The 20,269-nt window shown below is 34.3% G+C and overlaps 1 protein-coding gene across 3 annotated transcripts in view; it reads right to left on the bottom strand.

Moving 5' to 3' along the window:
- FCHO2 (FCH and mu domain containing endocytic adaptor 2) overlaps positions 1-20,269 on the bottom strand; it is a 115,601-nt gene that overhangs the window by 34,425 nt on the left and 60,907 nt on the right. For 2 of the 3 annotated variants that reach the window (XM_041765634.1, XM_041765637.1), the window contains 9 exons: positions 17,941-18,013; positions 14,422-14,446; positions 13,873-13,926; positions 8,185-8,242; positions 7,730-7,905; positions 6,299-6,310; positions 5,806-5,830; positions 4,001-4,043; positions 898-992 (listed from right to left, as the gene is read on the bottom strand). In XM_041765634.1, coding sequence (XP_041621568.1) covers positions 898-992; positions 4,001-4,043; positions 5,806-5,830; positions 6,299-6,310; positions 7,730-7,905; positions 8,185-8,242; positions 13,873-13,926; positions 14,422-14,446; positions 17,941-18,013 — 561 coding nt within the window. The remainder of the gene's footprint in view (positions 1-897; positions 993-4,000; positions 4,044-5,805; positions 5,831-6,298; positions 6,311-7,729; positions 7,906-8,184; positions 8,243-13,872; positions 13,927-14,421; positions 14,447-17,940; positions 18,014-20,269) is intronic. The other variant, XM_041765635.1, reaches the window with a different exon arrangement.

Here is a 20,269-nt window from a genome sequence, read left to right as displayed (position 1 = left end):
TTCATACATTGCTTGGGAAGTGCTAAAGCCTTTCTGGAAAGCAGTTTGGCAATAAATATCAATGGGTGTATCTTGAAACTCACATGTTGTACTGATAGAATTTTCATAATATCTTTGTAATAATTTATCTGTGGATTTTCATAAAACAAGAAAGCTAGCTGCAACTCAAATGTCCGATAACAATGGACTGGTTACATTAATGTACATCTAAGCAGTGGAATGATCTAAAAACAGAATTATCTGGGCATTGATAAGGGAATGATATATTGAAATGAATACATCAATGAAAAAAATTGGTTTTTGATAAATTTTTGTTTAAGGCATAGGGGGATCCCTGGGTAGCGCAGCGGTTTGGCGCCTGCCTTTGGCCCAGGGCACGATCCTGGAGACCGGGATCGAATCCCACGTCAGGCTCCCGGTGCATGGAGCCTGCTTCTCCCTCTGCCTATGTCTCTGCCCCTCTCTCTCTCTCTCCCTGTATGACTACATTGGCATAGGGTCTTTCAGCCAAGTTAACAAAATCAGTATAAAATCACTTTATCTGGCAATATGAGAGGATAAGTTAAAAATATTTTTGACCATTAAGTATAACACAAAAGTGATGAATAAATCAGGAAAAAGTAACTCATGAATTCCTCAGTTTAAATACACACGCATATTGGGACACCTGGGAGGCTCAGCGGTTTAGCGCCTGAATTTGGCCCAGGGCATGATGGAGTCCCGGACCTGAATTTGGCCCAGGGCATGATGGAGTCCCGGATCGAGTCCCGCGTCGGGCTCCCTGCATGAAGCCTGCTTCTTTCTCTGCCTGTGTCTCTGCTTCTCTCTGTGTGTCTCTCATGAATAAATAAATAAAATCTTTTAAATAATAAATACACACACACATACACACACTACCTGATGATGATGACGAATTCAGTGAAGCCGAAGATGATGAATCAAGAGATGGTCCAAACAGGGGATCCCAAGCAAGTAAGTCGCTGGTCCCTTTCCTGCCATAATATTTAAAAATAAATATTTTAACCAAGGAACACTTCATTCGTATAAAACCTAGTCACTTATTTTTATTTCCTAGAACTGGAATAGCTAAATATATGATTTAAAAGCTGGATATTCTGCCAATAGAATGTGTGAAAAAACTGAACCAAAATTTTTAATTTAAACCAGTATTGGGATCCCTGGGTGGCGCAGCGGTTTGGTGCCTGCCTTTGGCCCGGGGCACGATCCTGGAGACCCGGGATCGGGTCCCACGTCGGGCTCCCGGTGCATGGAGCCTGCTTCTCCCTCCGCCTGTGTCTCTGCCTCTCTCTCTCTCTGTGACTATCATAAATAAATAAAAATTTAAAAATTAAAAAAAAAAAATTTAAACCAGTATTTGTTAACTGTTCTAAGCAGAACGTCCAGTAACAGTACATAAAGTTGGTAGGGGGCAGTAGAGGAGATAATGCACACCAATCACACCTTGTTATACTCTAACAATCTTTGGGGCTCCAAGAACAGAAATCATTTCAGCTTTACAAATGAAGAAATCAGGTTTGCTGATTCACACCTAGAACCAAGTCATGCACAGGAAATTTCTTCAAGTGATAAGAAATCAGGCAGAAATTTTATAAGGTCATACTTAAGTACTCAAAATATTTTATCTTTTATCTTCATCTTTGAAATCGTCATGTACAGAAGTAAGCCCAACAGCTTGATATAAATTTTAAAGTTCTGATTACTGTAGTAGATCATACAAGCGCAGGACTTCTCCCTGGGCAACCGATAGCCCGAGCCACTGAGGTAGTCTAGAGAAATGTATGGACCAGTCATGTCTTATGAGAGGTAACCAAAACTATGGACAAAATCATCAAGAGCATCAACTTTCAAGTTTCAAAAATCTCAACACACCATATAACCCTTCACTGACCCCTTGGAATCCACTGGACTAGTTATTTTTAGGATTCAACTTCCAGCTCTTTAATAAAAACTTTTAAATGAATGGTTCTTTTTCATTTTAGTCACATGTCTTTTAAGATGTCTAATCTCTAAGATCCTGAAGTACCAAAATTTTGCCACCACCTCTTTTTAAAAGATGTTCCCAGCTTTAGTGAGCTATGAAAAGTGACACCTTATATAGTTAAGGTGCAAAATAAAAATCAACCCCATTAAAACAATACTTTAATGTATCAAATTGCCATTATTTAATATAATATTTTTAAATCTTAGAAAACAGGCTCATTACAATGAAAATGGTTCAATTATCTATAAGCACGTATCTAGTATCACAACATGCACCTATATGGAAGCAAACTAAATTTTGTATATAAAACCTAGAATCACAATTGCATAAATTACTAAAAGCAAAATTTTAAAACACTGAACTTATCTTTAAAAATGATAAATGAATACCACCACTGTGCTCAATTAGATTAGTGCCTAGCTTTAATAGGATCAAGTTAGGGGATCCCTGGGTGGCTCAGCAGTTTAGCGCCTGCCTTTGGCCCAGGGCACGATCCTGGAGTCCTGGGATCGAGTCCCGCGTCAGGTTCCTGGCATGGAGCCTGTGTCTCCTTCCCTCTGTGTCTCTTCCTCTCTCTTACTCTATGTCTATCATAAATAAATAAATAAATAAATCTTTAAAAAAAAACAGGATCAAGTTATTTTAAGCTATCCATTTAATGAAGCCTACACTTTTACTTATGCAAAAAACAAACCATTATAAGACTGTATTCTTATTGACAGATATGGAAATGAAAAAGGACCCATGAAACACTGGCTTCAAATATTTCTTTCTTTTTAAAAAGAGCTAGCAGGGCAGCCCTGGTGGCTCAGTGGTTTAGCGCCACCTTCAGCTCGGGGTGTGATCCTGGAGACCCGGGATCGAGTCCCACATGGGGCTCCCTGCATGGAGCCGGCTTCTCCCTCTGCCTGTGTCTCTGCCTCTCTCTCTCTCTCTGTGTCTCTCATGAATAAATAAAATCTTTTAAAAAAATACATAAATAAATAAAAAGAGCTAGCAGGTGCCTGGGTGGCTCAGTGGTTGAGCATCTGCCTTTGGCTCAGGGCGTGACCTAGGGATCCTGGGATCAAGTCCTGCATCGGGCTCCCCACCCAGGGCGTCTGCTTCTCCCTCTGCCTGTGTCTCTGCCTCTCTGTGTCTCTCACGAATAAATAAATAAAATCTTTACAAATCAATCAATCAATCTAGCAACATGGTTTCTAGCCTTTTTAACTTGCGACATTTCCTTGTTTCAAAGTTCATGAAAAGTACAGTCTATCTTAAACAGTCACAGCCCAAACTGAAGGAAAAAAGTGAGAATATGTCAATGAGAATGACTAGATGAAATATATATATGAACTTGGGACACTAGCATTTATTTAGAAGCAGTGAAGTCACCAAGGCCAAATATAGTTGAATAAGGATTCTTTTAAAAATTATAGTGTCAAATAAGAATTTAAAACAACCAGAAACTCCACAGAGCGTTTCACAGCTTAGAAAAGAGGATGATTACTAACACTCTACTGGAACTGAAACCGCAAAGATAATAAAACTGTCTAGAAAAAAAAAAGGAAAGGAAAAAAAAAAGGAAAAAATAATAATAATAATAAAAATAAAAAAATAAAAAAAAAAAAGGACAAAGGAAAATTTAAACATAGTAAAGAGGGAAGGATGAACAGGTGGAGGACCCAGGATTTTCAGTATAAACTATTCAGTATACCATAATAGTAGAGTTACATGTCCTTACCCATTTGTCAAAACTCATAGGCTATACAAGAATGAGCGAATTCTCATGTAAACCACAGACTTTGGGTGACAATAATGTGTTAGTGTAGGTTCATCAATTCCAACAAGTGAGTTATTCTAGTAGGGGGTTCTGATCATGAAGGAGGCTGGGCATATGTGGGGGCAGAGAAAATATATGCAAAATCTCTATATCCTCCCCTCAATTTTGCTATGAACCTAAAACTACTCTAAAAAGACTCTTACTTAAAAATAAAACTTAACTGTGAAACTTACTCATTGGATGCAGCACATGACTTTGATTTTGTCAGCTCTTCACCTAATTAAAAAATTGAAACATCAAGAAATTCATCATCTGAGTAATGAAATATTTAAATGGTAAGAGAAACACTGGACATATAACTCAATACTACGAACAATTTAAAAATTGTGGAACTGGGACGCCTGGGTAGCTTAGCAGTTGAGCATCTGCCTTTGGCTCAGGTCGTGATCCCGGGGTCCTAGATCGAATCCTGAATTTGGGCTCCCTGCATAGAGCCTGCTTCTCCCTCTGCCTATGTCTCTGCCTCTCTGTGTGTGTCTCCCATGAATAAAAAAAAAATTGTGAAAAAAAAAAAAAATTGTGGAACTGATAACATAAATAGAATTTTTTTAATTATGAAGGAAAAAAGTCAAGTTTTCTAACATGCTAACACTATCATTTAAGAATATCAAAATAATAGCTGAATTTCTGCTGTCTTCTTCTTCTAACATCTTTGATAACAAATTGCTTAAGTCAATGAACTATCCTATTTATGAAAATAAAACTGTTCAGACAAGAAAAATATGGGCTAGAACTTTAAAAATTAGAACACATATGTTGAAAGACTTAAGTATCTATCAGTCAAGAATTATAACTGATGAATCATGAAAGCATCTTTCAGGTTCTAAGAATATTATTACATTGACCAAAAATAGTTATTCTTGAAGGATGTTGTATCTTGAAAAACTAAAATTTTTAGAGCAACCTAGAATAACAGTCTTTATAAGACAGGCTGTTTTGCTACCTTTTCCATTAGTAGTATTAATCATTTCATTAGCAACTGGTACACAAAGAAAACAGTATCAGTAACATGCAGAAGTCAGGTCGGTTCATAAGAAAATTTCCCTGTATCTTAATGTCTTAGGTCACCACCCAACACCAGATGAATGCAGAATACACCAACATGGGTAACTGCAGCAAAGTCCGAGGAATACCACAGTGTATGTGATGCCCCTTCATACCACACTGTTCCATTTGGCTCAGTCTGGCCTTGTTTGGCCTCAAAGTACTCACTGTGGTGTTCTCCTCCATCTTCCTGCAATTTGCCCTTATGCCTATTAATTCCATAAGAACAACCCACTTTTATCCTCATTTTCCTTGTATCCCCTATCATTCAAGCTACTCACTCTTTTTTAAAAGTAAAATCTTACTTTTAGTTTGATATTTATTATGCATTTAATAGGTCTTTGTAATTGTGCTAGAATTTTTAATAGGATTGATGTTACTTACTTATGGTTTTTATTAAGCCTTGTGTTTACAAAAATGCACAACTTGAGTTGGCTGCCTCAACTCTATTTTTTCCCAACTTTGTTATTTTTAATGCATGATTCTGCAGATGTTAACACTCCCCCCCTCCATTTTTTTAGTATAATTAAGTTACTATACTAAAAACTATAGATTACAAAGTTGCAATTGTGATATGACTTAAAAATCAGAAAAGCTAAAGCTTACTCACCTCATAAAGCCTTCTGGCTCATAAGGCAGAGTTACGTCAGTTAAGTAATTTAACATTGTTAAAAAGAAGCCACTCTTTGGTTTGTTGACTTCTGAAAAATGTTGTAGCCAAGTATTAAACTTGAAGGTGTGTATAAACACTAAAAGAAATAATATACCTAAAATTGTCTTCTGTTTAAAGTATCCTTCTAGTCTGTTGTTAACAGTTATGATTAAAACAAACCATTTATTCTTCTAACTACATATGAAAGGCTACAATAAGCTTAGCAAACTACCTGATAAATTTTAATAGACACAAAATAAACACTTTAAGTGTCAAACTTACTTGATGAATTCCGATTCATCTGCACCTAAAACAGAAATGCAAACACTAAGAGTCATTAAACAAATAATTTGGTAATGAAATATTTAGTAAAAAAAAATTTGTGGTATATTTATTTTCTAAGTAGGTTCCATGCACAACACAGTGCTTGAACTCTTATGATACTGAGATCAAGAGCTGAATGCCAACTGAGCCAGTCAGGCGCATCTCTACTTCGTGAGATATTAATGGGGACCTAATTTTAAGTTGTTCTTAGTATATTTACTCAATTATAAACTACAAACAAAAAAACAAACTTTCAGTATCTTATAGTAAAAGATAATACACATACCTTTAACTCAATAAAATGTTTTTAAAATATCAAAATGTTAGTACCTACAGCAAGATACTATGATCTGCAAATTTAAAAAGCTTAACACAAGTATTTTGAAGATCAATGTTCAAATATTAAAAGGATTTTAAGTTAGTAGTTAAGAATATAAAATTTTGCACTTACTGGGCTGTGTCTCTAGTAGTGCATGGAAAGAAAAAAAGGTATAGTGTACATTTTAGAATTTAAAATATCTTATTTTCTTGGTCTCATAATTTGTCTATTCACTTCTGAATCATACCTAAAATCTACACACCTTAGAACACATGCAGAACATCATTGGGGTAGGGGACATAGGCTAGATAAGCAAAGTGGCCAGCTAAATATATTCAACACATCTTTTCAGATCCAATATTAACTATTAAAATGTTCTCATTATTTTCTCAGTATGAAATTAATATGCTCACCTTTTTTAAAAAATTGAAGAGGAAAGGACAAAGGAGAAAATTTAAAATCATTAATGATCTCACTACTCAGAATTAGGTGCTTAATGTTTTGGTATATATTCCCCTAGGATTTTCTTTACATAAATATATTTTTTTAATTAGTCAGGCTCTTTCACAATAAAAATTTTTAATGGTTTCATAACTTCTAACTTCATACGTATATATTACATATATCATAATATATATATATAATTTAATCTGGGCATTAATCTTAATGTTAAATAGCAATGGTAGGATAAAAACTCACTTAAGAAATCAGTCTTTTTGGTAGAAAAAAATTAAATGCTTAAGCACATGACTGAAAAACATTTATTCCCAAATACATAGAGACTATTTAAAATACATAATTAAATGACAATATGAAGTGGGAAGAACTTTTATTCTCCATTATCAAGGAGAACTGATTTAATATAAATTATGTTAAGTATGTACAGATAACTAAATTGTCATTCTAAGACATGCTTTTTTTCCCCATAGTTTAACATTCCTGAAATTAGAGTTTGACATCAACGGAAAGATTAGTTATGGCAATTACTTTTTATTTTTTTCCTCCCTCAAAAGCTGTTTATGGTATCTGAGAATTGAGGAATTAACCACTAACACTATGAATTCTTATATGTGTCTTTTTTATATAAAAAGTATGAAATAACAAATGCTGTAGTTACAAAAACATGCAGACATAAAACTTAATCTTTAAATCCCTTGTTAAAGAAAGAATTCCCTCCCTTTCACATAAGGTTCATAAAATATGGACAAAATATTTAAAACTGGATGAGGAAAAGATTAATACTGCCATTTCAAACTTCTGAAACATAGAAACTGTTTATAAAATAAAATACACGGCAGAAATAGATTTTCTACATTTTTGTTTCTTTATAAAACACCTCAAAAGGAAGCAAAACTAAGCCAAACTCGGGTTTATGTGCCTATATAACAATCATAAACTGTATGCCTCAATAAAACAGAAGAAAAATTACTAAATGTTCCCTTATTCGATGTGCTTAATTAACTGTTGCTAAAATTAACCAGATGCAAGTAGACAAGGTTAAAAAAAAAAAAAACAACCAAAGGCTTCTATATAGAGTATGAACTTGCTCATTTTCTTACTTACAGATATTGCTGGGGAGAGTGTGATATTTCCTATAGATACTTTTAATTCATCCAAGGAAGCCATTGTGTGATGGGAGTTATTTGGGTGCATGGGTTTGATCTCTATCCGATACTTCTTTGGTTCTTCATCTTCAGAATCAGAATCACTAGACGAGTAGAAATGGTTCTCTTTGGTATGTGAGTATCAGTTAAAGAATTTAGTTTTTAAACTATCTTAACATATAAACAGTTTTTCATACATTTATAAAAAGGATATAAACCTTTAAGAGATAAGATAGACTTTAACAGAAATAGTACTAACTTTCATTAATAAAAACATGTTAAGTGAAGACTATGGAATCACATTTTATTATAATTAAAAACTGAAGTCTTTATTAAACAACAGATTATTCTGTTTTAACTGTCTACTTAGATGCCAACACAATCCATAGAAATATCTAGATGATGAAAGGATATCATTCTGATTTGCTTCTGGTTTTATACTGTAACCTTCTTCATCTACATCAGGAATGTTCTATGGGAAGAAGAAGAAAAAAACTTCATTGTAAGGATGGCTCCAACTACATAGATACAAAAGATTAGCAAAACAGCTTTACCTACTGCAGTGGCTACATCATTTATCAATGATGTAGGTTCATAAAATTATCAACACTGGCAAAGTTCTATCATTTTGGTTAAGTTAGCTCCAGATCACATTCTATGCTTTAGCGTCTGAAACGGAAAGGCACTGAAAAATGAAATAGGAGAAACACTCTATAAGGAAGAGAACAGGGGTTCAGGCAGGAATACCAGCAGTTCTGTAATAAGCAAATGTTCACCCAAATCTTGAAAGGGAAGAAGTAAAAGCACAAGACTGTATGTGTCTGGAATGAGACATGATGAAATCAGAGGGCTGACAAGTTAAATAAATGGAAATACTTATCAAAAATATTTAACAAAAGAAAACAAATGAAAGATAACCAAGAAAATTAAAACTACATTAAAATAGCATCTCTTATACATGAGACAGGCAAAAATCCAAAAGCTTGAAAATACACTCTGTTGGCAAAACTGTGGGAAAAGGTACTCTTATATTCTGCTGGTATAAATACAAACTAGTAAATCCCTATAGAGAGAAATTTAGCGTTATCTAACAAAAATAGTTAAGTATTTACTCTTCCACCCAGGAATTCAATTTCTAGGAACTTACCCTGAAAATACACCCTCAACAATTTAAAAATACATATACAATAAGTGTATTCATCAAAGATTATCCGTAACTCAAAACTGATGGAAAGCACCTAAATGTCCAAGCATAGTTTAATAAACTATAGTACACATAGTAATCAGAGTAGTCTACAATTATTTTTTAAAAATGGGAAGTTTCTATGAACTCATATGGAATGACTTTGAGGAAATACTGTTAAATGAAAAAAAAAAAAAAAAGCCTGTAAGAAAGATGGGAAAATTTTAAAACACAGATATCTGCTTATCTTTACAGGGAGAAAAACCCCTGTAAGGAGAAATCAGAATAAAGTTGGTTACCTCCAAGGGAAAGTGATGAATAGAAGGGATGAAAGATGGAGGAACACTTCTCTATGTATGCTATGTGGAGAGAATATTCCTATTTTTAGGAAATACACATTTAAGCAATTTAGGGATGAGGGCCACCATGTATAGAATTTATGCTAAAATGGATCAGAAAAAAATTATATACACACACATAAACACATGCATGTAGGAATACAACTGTTAAGGAAAATATAATAAAAAGTTAGGGGGCAGCCCCGGTGGTGCAGCAGTTTAGCGCCGCCTGCAGCCCAGGGCGTGATCGAGTCCCATGTCGGGCACTCTGCATGGAGCCTGCTTCTCCCTCTGCCTGTGTCTCTGCCTCTCTCTCTCTCTCTCTGTGTCTCTATGAATAAATAAATAAAATCTTTTTTAAAAATAATAATAATAATAATAATAATAATAAAAAGTTAGGGGTACTCAAAGTGTTTTTATTTGGAAATAAGTTCTAACTTACAAAAAATACAAGGATAAAACAATTCCAAAAACTTTTTACAAGAAAAAAAAAGATAATCAAGAAATGCCAAGTGATCAGTTGGAGAGCTAAAATTCTTCTACTGGTAAAGCTTCTTTTCTTCCTCCATTCACTTGCTAAAGCTCAGCAAAAGGAATATGAAGGGTAATCTCACAGGCATAGCACAAGGTCAAGGAGAACTAAGAGCAAAATTTACATGGCTATGGCTTCCAATTTGAATAAAAAGTTTACTGTACCCAGCAGTGAGTTAACAGACTGGATTAAAATCTAGAAATGAAAAATCTAATACAGAGTAAAGAGCAGATTACATATACAAAAAAGATGTCAAGTGATATAACCCTAGAAGTAGAGCACTTTGAATTCTACATATTGCTTGCTAATATGCAAATAATATTTTAAAATACTTTTAAAAATAAATTTTACCAAATATAGGTTGAGGCTGATTAGAAATCAGAATTAAAGTTTTTATAGGGACACCTGGGTGGCTCAGTGGTTGAGCATCTGCCTTTGGCTCAGGCCGTGATCCTGGAGTCCCAGGATCGAGACCCACATCAGGCTCCTTGCATGAAGCCTGCTTCTCCCTGTGTCTCTGCCTCTCTCTCTCTCTGTGTGTCTCTCTCATGAATAAAATCTTTTAAAAAGTAAAAGATAAAGTTTTTATAAAATACTTTATTCTTATTCCTAGTATCCTAGAAACATACTAGATGTTTAATCTCCTAGAAGTTCTAAGGATTTGCTATAATACAGTAGGATGTAATAATTTAAAATAATACTGAGCTGTTTTTTATAGGGTAAGACCAACCTCTTGAAGATTACAACTATAAACTCTGGTCAAAAAAAAAAACTATCTGAAGGTACTGGAGAGTGAACTAGAGCAACCATTTAAGAAGTCTACAAAATTATATGCTCAAAAACTATAAATAGATCATAGTGGAGTCGTAAAAAAGGTTCAAATAACCCACAGGGAAGGCAGGAAAAGAAAGTGAAAACCAAAAAACCAGAAACAGAAAACAAACAAAAAAAAAAATGACATACTTAGCTCTGATACGTCTATAATTATGTTAAATATAAAGTGTCCAAATGTAATAAAAGGCAGATTAGCAGAAGAGATTAAAATACATGCCCCAACTAGAGGCCATCTGTAAGAAACTTACTTCATGTATAACAACATATGTAGGTTGAAGGTAAAAGAATGGAAAAATACCATGTAAACATTAAAAAGGGAGGGAGGGGTAAATGAATGACTTCTTGTTAGGTAAAACAGATTTCAGAAAGCAAATAACCAGGGTCAGAGTGGGACACGGTACCCACAAGAATCCATATACAATTGTTCAAAGCAACTTTTTTCTAATAGCTGAAAACTAGAAACAACTAAATGCCCTATGATAGGTGAATGGTTAGAACAAACTTCAGTGCTTCTATATCATGGAATACTATTCAAACAACAAAAAACTATTCATATACCATATATGCAAAAACCTAGAAGAAACTCCAGAGAATTATGCTGGAAGAAAAAAGCCCATCTGAAAGGTTATAATAGGACTCCATTTAAATAACATTCTTAAAATGACAAAATTAGAGAAATAGAGAAAAGATTAGTGATTGCCAGAAGCTAAGGAGGGTGGTGATGGAAGAGAAGTGGCAGTAAAAGGCAACCAACAAAAAAGACCTTTGTGGTAATGGAAATGTTCTGTTTTGACTGTGATGGTGTCAGTATCCTAGCTGTGATACTGTATTTCTGCAAGAAATTATCAAGAGGGCAGCCCCGGGGGTGCAGCGCTTTAGCGCCGCCTGATCCTGGAGACCCGGGATGGAGTTCCTCATCGGGCTCCCTGCATGGAGCCTGCTTCTCCCTCTGCCTGTGTCTCTCTGCCCCTCTCTCTCTCTCTCTCTCTCTCTCTCTCTCTTGTCTCTATGAATAAATAAATAAAATATTTTTAAAAATTATCAGGAGAAAGTGGATGAAAGGTATACGGGACTGCTCTGTACTATCTTTGCAACTTGCTGTAAATTGATTACTTCAAAATAAATAATAATTCTCGGTATATCAGGTTTGGAATGCTAAAACTGTTCATAGAAACTTGATATTAATAAAAACTTGCCCAATACCAGTTTATACCTTTGTCCACTCAGTCCATGATTTCTATTTAAAGGCCCTACACTGCTGGAGCAAAGCATTAGGCCAAAGCACTGTGAAGAAAAGAGCAGGTAACTTCACTCAATAATCTTAAAGGCAGGTTTGGATAGTAGTTGTGGTAGTGATTTAAAAATATATACTGGGACAGAACTCTTCAGTCAATGAAATATTCCTCAATCTCTGTTTAGATAGGGAGATTGGCAGAAACCAAAAGAAAAAGACAATTCACACTTACTTGGGCAACCTTTAAAAAATATAGTCCCTCAAAATAATTTTTTAATTACACAGACCATTTAAAAAAGGAACAGAAATTAAACGATTATTTCCCTAACAAGGCAGGTTATGGATGTTTAAGTGGTTATTAAAACTAGCTATAGGGGGAGCCTGGCTGACTCAGTGAGTAGAGCATGCAACTCTTGATCTCAGGGTTGTGAGTTCAAGCACCATGTTGAGTGTGGGGCCTACTTTTAAAAAAGCCATAGAAAAGTCATAAATAGGCTATAATAATAATAGGCCATAAATAAAACAAAAAAAGAAAGCCTTTTCTCCCTGCTGACCACCACTGTAATCATGCTCCCTAAAGGTAACCACAATTAAGTGTTGGGTAACAGAAACAAAAAGAACAAAAATATCTACCCATTTATATTTTTTAAACAGCAATTACTTAAAAATCATACTTGCTTCCCTTTAGTAAGCTCTTTCCCTATCAGCAGGCACAGCAACTGATCAACCATGCGTAACTTCAACCGTGGAAAGCAAAACCTCAGAGAAGGTGAGGGGAAGTGGGAAGTGGGGGGGGGGGGCGGGGGCGGGACTACTGTATGTATCTTGATGAAGCAAGTACATGGAGTTTGTGAATACAGCCGGAACAATAAACCTCAAGCAGGATTGGACAGTCAAAAAAACATGCATTTCTTATTTGAGAAGACACTGCCAAACTATCCATAAGACAGATTGTACCAATTTATACTCCTACCAGTTATATGAATTAACCAAAACTTTGCCAATATCATACATAAATACAGGAATTTCATTCTAACTTGCATCAGAATGAGACTACTATTCTGAACATTATAATGGTCATTTACCACCTTGTTTCTTTTTATGAAAATAGCCTGTTTTTCTCATAATGCCCTTTTCCTGTTGGGACACTGCTCACCTTTAACAATGATTTGTGTGAGCTTTACAAAGGAAAGTAGCCCTTGTTACATGTCTTACAAGTATACTCTGCCAACTTTGCGGATTCAAATTCTTCTATAATGTATTTTTTGTAATTTTACATGTTTTCTTTCTATAAAAATTTATCAATCCTTTCCTTTATGGCGTTATATTTATGCATCCTCTTTAAAAGCCCTTTCCTAATTCCAGACAAGTACTGACTGAAGTTCAAAAGTGGTTAATACTGATCATTATAGAACAGTATCAGTGAGCTGAGAGGATTAGAAATGTTTTAAGGGAGTTTATATAAAACATGAAGTTATTAAAGCATTTAATTCAATGTTGCAATCATGAAATAAATGCTACACATAAATAATTCCAACATGAAATGCCTGATGAATCTTCAGGTTAATGTCAACACATCTGCTAACTTTTTCATTAATTAGTAAACCAAGCATATCAAAACAAACAACTGGTAAAGTAAATATAGTTCTAAAACACTCTGAGGATTTTAACCTTAGAGCTCACTAGAAATCTATTTATTTTTACTATACATTTACTAACAAATCATAATTTTCTTATTTTAAAGATGAAACATAAAAAAGGTTTTATTTAAGTCACATAAAACACAGTGTTCCAAAAGTATCTTTATCTTGGTACACCATTATGCTGTAAGATCAAAATGACTTGGGGCCAAAAGATACAGTAATTATGCAAGCAAGAACAATAAGCAAAGGAGACAGACAGTTTGATTCTACTACACTTAGCAACATGACCAGTGTCTAATGAACAGTTTGAAAAATATGTCTGTCTACACATTACTTACACCATTTGGTAATACTCTCCCACTGTAACCACGGGGAACTCCACTTATTGTCTTCTTCAATTATAGACAAAGAAATATATTTAAATAAGAAATATAAACAAACTCTCTTCAAAACAAAAAGCAGAGAAAAATACTGACAATGATTATTATTGCTATCTTTTCTGTACTGATAATCTCTTAAAACTCAAACATCTGAAGAGATAAAATAATATTTTAATAATCAGGAATACTTTAGTAAGAGCATCACATTTTAAAATAAAGTAAGCAGATCTGAGATCTGGCATATTTCCCAAGAAAAAGCAATATGGTATGGTACCATTCAAATTTTCAAAGTAAAATGTCCACTTTTCAGATAGGTAGCGCTACCTTCTATTTAATACAAAAGCATCTACTAAAATAAAGCCAAAACTGCATCTCTAAAATAATTTTAACAGTGAATTTACAATAAGCTGGTTACTATTTTTCTTATGAACTCAACCCAAATATGCTGATTATTTCCTAATGGAAACAGCTAATTTACATGGCTTATATCAAAGTAAAACTACTTACAAGTGAATCTGCATCAGGACATTCCCTATTAAAATAAACAAAATATTAAAAAATAGTCAACTATTAGAACTATCTGATAAATATAGTATATTGAAAGTGTTTACTTGTTAAACATAACTTAAACTTTACAAAAACATTTAGAAAAATCAAATCATGAAGATTAAAATACACCAAATGATCTTAAAATTCAAAAGAGGGATGCCTGGGTGGCTCAGTGGTTGAGCAGTTGCCTTTGGCTCAGGGTGTGATCCTGGAGTCCCTGGATCCAGTCTTGCATGAGTTCCCCGCAGGGAGCCTGCTTCTCCCTCTGCCTATGTCCCTGCCTGTCTCTCATGAATAAATAAAATCTTTAAGAAAAACAAATAAATAATAAAAACTTGTACTTCAAAAGTACTTCTTTTCCATGAATATACACATGAATCACATAAAGGAAGCTGTCAGTCCTAGAAGGATTTCTAGTGACTTTTAATTCTTCCGGTTGAGAAAGTTCTCTCAAAGAAATTCTCTTTAAGAAGAAAGCTTGGCTTAAAAAAAAAGTCTACATTAATTGATAAACTATAAATAACATTTTACAATATATTCTTGTTAAAACTTCAGTTTCATTTGAAGTACTTTCCATAACTAGCACATACATAGAAGTCAAAAGCATTTTTCTCCAAATATGTTAAATGTGTAGTTAGAATTCTGCTTGAAAAAGCTTTCTGGTTTAATACAATAAGCTGTTGAAAATTGGTATTTTATCATTTAACTGATAAATAGTAATTTGGATATAAACCAGCAAGAAAGTGTTTTAAACGTAAAATTAAAAAAATAAAGACCAACATTCTCAAACACTTAAATCCATAAAGACATTGAGACCATGAGGAATAAAGTTAGAAGAATTTCTTTGAATATATTCTAGAAGAATTTCACTAACAAAAATCAGAGTGCACTTTATTTTTTAAAAGATTTATGTATTTATTATTTGAGAGAGAGAGTGAGCGAGAGAGAAAGTAATGAGCAGGGGGAGGAAGAGGGAAAAGCAGACTCCCCACTGAGCAGGGAGCCCAACATGGGGCTCCATCCTAGGACCCCGGATCATGACCTGAGCCAAAGGCAGATGCTTAACTGATTGAGCCACCCAGGTGCCCCTAGAGTGCACATTTAAAAGGCATTTGGATTAGTTACATATTCAGTGGCTTGAGACAGTTAATGCATGTAATATCAGAATCCACCACTTAAATAACAGACTGAAAACATATGTATTAGGTATACCTTGAGAGCCCAATGAGCAATAATGAAAATGTATTAAATTAATATATAGGATAAATGGGTTATCTCTACCCAAAGACTAAGCACAAACCAAAAAATCTACAAATTGAAGAATTTTGTTAAAGGAAGAGAGGATAGAACAGATAATGAAAAAATAATAAAAATAATGAAAAAAGAGGGAGATGACTACCCTGCTCTTAATCCAAATAGAAGCACCAAAGAGAATAAATGCAAGCCTCTTATGTCTTTCTAGCCAGTTAATCCTCACTTAAAATCGAAAATTTTGAAAAACAGCTTTCTTATTACTGGTATATTCCTATGCATACTCTGAGGAAATGTTCCAGAAAAGGTACTGTAATAATAATAAATTCAATTCTTCTACAGAATCAAATCATTTAAGATATTAGAGCACTCCTTTCTTCTTTTTTTTTTTTTTTTTTTTAGAAGATACAGTTTAAATATAAGTGTCAAAGTTCCAAACAGTTTATTCTCTGGCTTTCAGCCAGAGCTCTCCAGTCCTTGTGGTGAAGCACTCATCTGTTTGCTTTCACAGTGGGCCGTAATGAGCCCTGCAGATGAAGCCCCAGGAAGAGAGCAAGCTCTGAGCAGGACCCCTCTTCTACAATACTGGCATTTCAAAGCCTTCAGGCTACACGCAGAAGCATGCCAAGAGCCCCCAGCATTTCAAACAAAGCAGTTTCTAACATCTTTCCTGCCTGCAAGTGTTGAAAGAAGGCAAGCATGATGCAGTTGTTTAAGCACTGGTTTTCAGCCCTGGTCTTCTCAGTGGTAAAAAAATATTCTAATATCCAAGTGGCCTAATGATGGTTACTGACCATGAAAAACTGGGAAGTTTTTGACCATGAAAAACTATTTTAAAAACACAAATTATACAAAAATATTCTAAGCTCCCTGAATGGACGGCTGAGAAAACCATGTATTATATTATATAATAAATATTTGAATTTAAGGCCTTTACTCTTTATTAACAGACGACCTGACTACTTTTATAGTTTCACTTACAAATCCATTGCTTAGACTTCTGTAAGTATTTACAATGTTATAGAAACAAATTGTATTCCATCTCCTTAGCAAAAGACAGCTTTCATAAATGCTGAAAAAACATTTGCAGATGAGATGGTTAACTACAGATATAAACCACTTTGCAATTGGTCTTTGTTAAAGCAAATAAAACTTGGGGGCGAGGAAGAAACATTTAAAATGGTAGGCACTCTGAGAAACTCAGATAAAAAGAATCTAACTAGTTAGGAGGTAATAATACCCATAGCACAAACTGTTCTCTTACCCTGAAAATATGAGTGCCCAGCAGAGCTCTGCTAGAGAAGTAGGGATTTTAAACACATTTTTAGCCAGTGTTACTGAGTCAGCAAAGAATTTAAGATTTGATTACCATCTTATCAATCTATTTAAGGTTGAGGTAATTACAGAAAAAAGGATTCATTTAATTCCAGTTTGTCTCTGGTAAGCCACAGATCTTAGAGATTCTCAACCCCAGGTATATGTTAGGAATCATACAGGCTGCTTAAAAGCAAACCAAACAAAAATTATGCTCAACCTCACATCCTGAGAATCTGGTTTAGCTGGTCTGAGGCAGAGCCTGGCAGAGATATATGTATTTTAATTTTCCATGTACTCTAATGTGTAGCCAATGTAAGAAAAAGAAAACTTCACTTACTCATTGAATTTATTATATGCAAATTATATATTCCTTGTAACCTAACTTAATTTAAAAAAAAAGTATATTATATTTATACTCCATCTCCCATCTAAAATTAATGACCTAGTATAAATGTTTAAAACATGTTAGGGCTTTTGTTCTCCTCCATTTTCTATTTATGTGTACATATATTGCTGTGTGCCTAAATGTTTATAGAGTTGTCTAGAAGGATTGTCATCAAATAGTTGACCGTGGGTTTTTTCTTAGGCGTTAAGACGACTTAGAAGAATTTTTAGTTTCCTCTGGACTTTTGTTTTCTAAAATATGTATGTATCATTTATAAAAAGAGTATCTTTAAAGTTTCAGTTTTAAGACACTAAAATTTTCACCTTAAAATTTTAAAATAAGAAAAGTTAATACTTTTATCTAAAGCCAGATGAGCTAGCAAATGTACTTAGAAAAGTGTAGTTTTCACACTTTGGACATACAGAGTTGTTTCTTAACAAATTTTTTCTTCCCAAATTCAAAACACCAGTCTTATTCTTAATTACTTAATAACAAAGGATTTTGACAATATGAAATATACTTACACAGACTCTGCATCCTTTTCCTTTTTAATTATCCCTGGCAAGCCAAAAGTCTTTCTTTTCCTTGGTTTTATACCTTTAAAAAAATGTATATTGTTACAAAAATATAGTTGTTAGTTGATAAATATGTTAAACTTATGAATCTCTTGTATCTTGACACCTAATTTGCTCATATCAATACTAAATTTTTATGAAAGAAATCAAAGTATCACCTGCTAAATGCTAATATTTAAATCAGAGTTGCAATCCATTTAGAATTTTCTTAATATAGCCTATTATGCACCAGAAGATTCTAGAATATTCACTTAATCAATAGAATTCTCTTTTCTTCTAAGTCTCCCCTAAATTACCTCAGACAAAATAAGCATTTGGAGATATCTTAAAACTTCAAAGAAAGTACATTATTTACTACATTAGATTCTGTTATAAATGCAGGTCAAGTCATGTTTCCTGTCTGAAAAGTCGCAAAATATATATATAAATATGTTGTTTTTTAAAAAGATGACACAACAGACCCATTAATAGTATGCACAGAAAACACAGCATTCTTTTGCCCATATATTATCTTTAATATAAACAATGTTGTAAGTTGATCCTACCAGGAATGAAAAACAAAGGTCATCTTTGTTTGCCTAATATAGAAGTTCTTCCTTCCTCTCTTGCATGACAAATTTATTTGTTAGAGATCAGTCATGCTATTCATCATCGACAGAATTCAACATTTAACGTTTCGCTGTTTACTCTGACAACCACAGTATATTTAAGACAACTCCTCACCATATAGATGAGAAAACTCAAGAGTAGTTTTTTTTTTTATTTTTTAACTCAGTGTTATACAGCTACTAAATACCACAGCCAGGATTAGAATCCAGATGTTTTAGAACAGGGTACTTGCTTTCATGCAAAATGAACTCCTTAAACCATACAAATGTATAGTATGTTGTAATATTTTTATTTTATATTTTATTTTATTTAATTTATTTAATTTATTTAATTTATTTAATTTATTTTATTTTATTTTATTATTTTATTTTATTTATGATAGTCACACAGAGAGAGAGAGAGAGAGGCAGAGACATAGGCAGAGGGAGAAGCAGGCTCCATGCACCGGGAGCCCGACGTGGGATTCGATCCTGGGTCTCCAGAATCGCGCCCTGCGCCAAAGGCAGATGCCAAACCGCTGCACCACCCAGGGATCCCATGTTGTAATATTTTAAAGAACAAATACATTTTTATTCTCACAGAGTATTATTTACTATCCATATTTTTTAAAAGAGTATATTTATTTATCTGAGAGAAAGAGCAAGAAAGAGTAAGAATGCAAACCAGGGGATGGAGAGGGAGGGAATGTCAACCTGAGCACAGAGCCTAAGCAGAGCTCCAACTCAAGACCTTGAGATCATGACCTGAGGTGCCACCCAGGCGCTCCTACTAGCCACATTTTACAGTAAAGAAAGCTGAAGTACAGAGAACTTAAATAATTAATTGCTCTCAAACAGCTAGTAACTATAAGAAGTGTAGACACCTGGGTGGCTCAGTTGGTTAAGTGTTCAACTCTTGACTTCAGCCCAGGTCATGATCGCAATCATGAGATCTAGCCCAGCATAGGCTCTGCACTGGTCTGCTTAAAATTCTCTCTCTTCTAAAACTAGTATATTATGCTAAGTGAAACAGGTCGGTCACAGAAAGATAAATACCTATGATTTCACTCATATGTGGAATTTTAGAAACAAAACAGATGAACATAGGGGAAGGGAAGGAAAATAAGATAAAGACAGAGAGGGAAGCAAACCATAAGACTCTAAAATACAGGGAACAAACTGAGGGTTGCTGGAAGGGAAGTGGGTGGGGGGATAGGGTAACTCGGCGATGGGCATTAAGGAGGGCACATGATGGAATGAGCACTGGGTATTATATGCAAATGGTGAATTACTAAATTCTACCCCTGAAACTAATATTACACTATACGTGAACTTCAATTTAAATAAAATCCTAGGGGGTCCCTGGGTGGCTCAGCGGTTTAGCACCTCCCTCCGGCCCAGGGCATGATCCTGGAGTCCTGGGATCGAGTCCCACATCAGGGTGGCTCCCTACATGGAGCCTGTTTCTCCCTCTGCCTGTGCCTCTCTCTGTGTGTATGTGTGTGTCTCTAATGAATAAATAAATAAATAAAATATTTTTTAAAAATAAAAATTAAAATATTTTAAAAATTTTTTAAAAATTTTGAAAGATAAAGATTCTTTCTTCCTCTGACCCGCTTTGCCCCACCCCAGCTCAAAAAAAAAAAAAAAAAAGCCTAGGCACTGGAGTCCCTGACTCCTCCAATGAAAAC

Source organism: Vulpes lagopus, chromosome 8 (genome assembly GCF_018345385.1).
Source record: "Vulpes lagopus strain Blue_001 chromosome 8, ASM1834538v1, whole genome shotgun sequence".
Taxonomy (NCBI): domain Eukaryota; kingdom Metazoa; phylum Chordata; class Mammalia; order Carnivora; family Canidae; genus Vulpes; species Vulpes lagopus.
The sequence above is the reverse complement of the archived record's forward strand: the minus strand, read 5'-3'. Positions and strand labels throughout refer to the sequence as shown.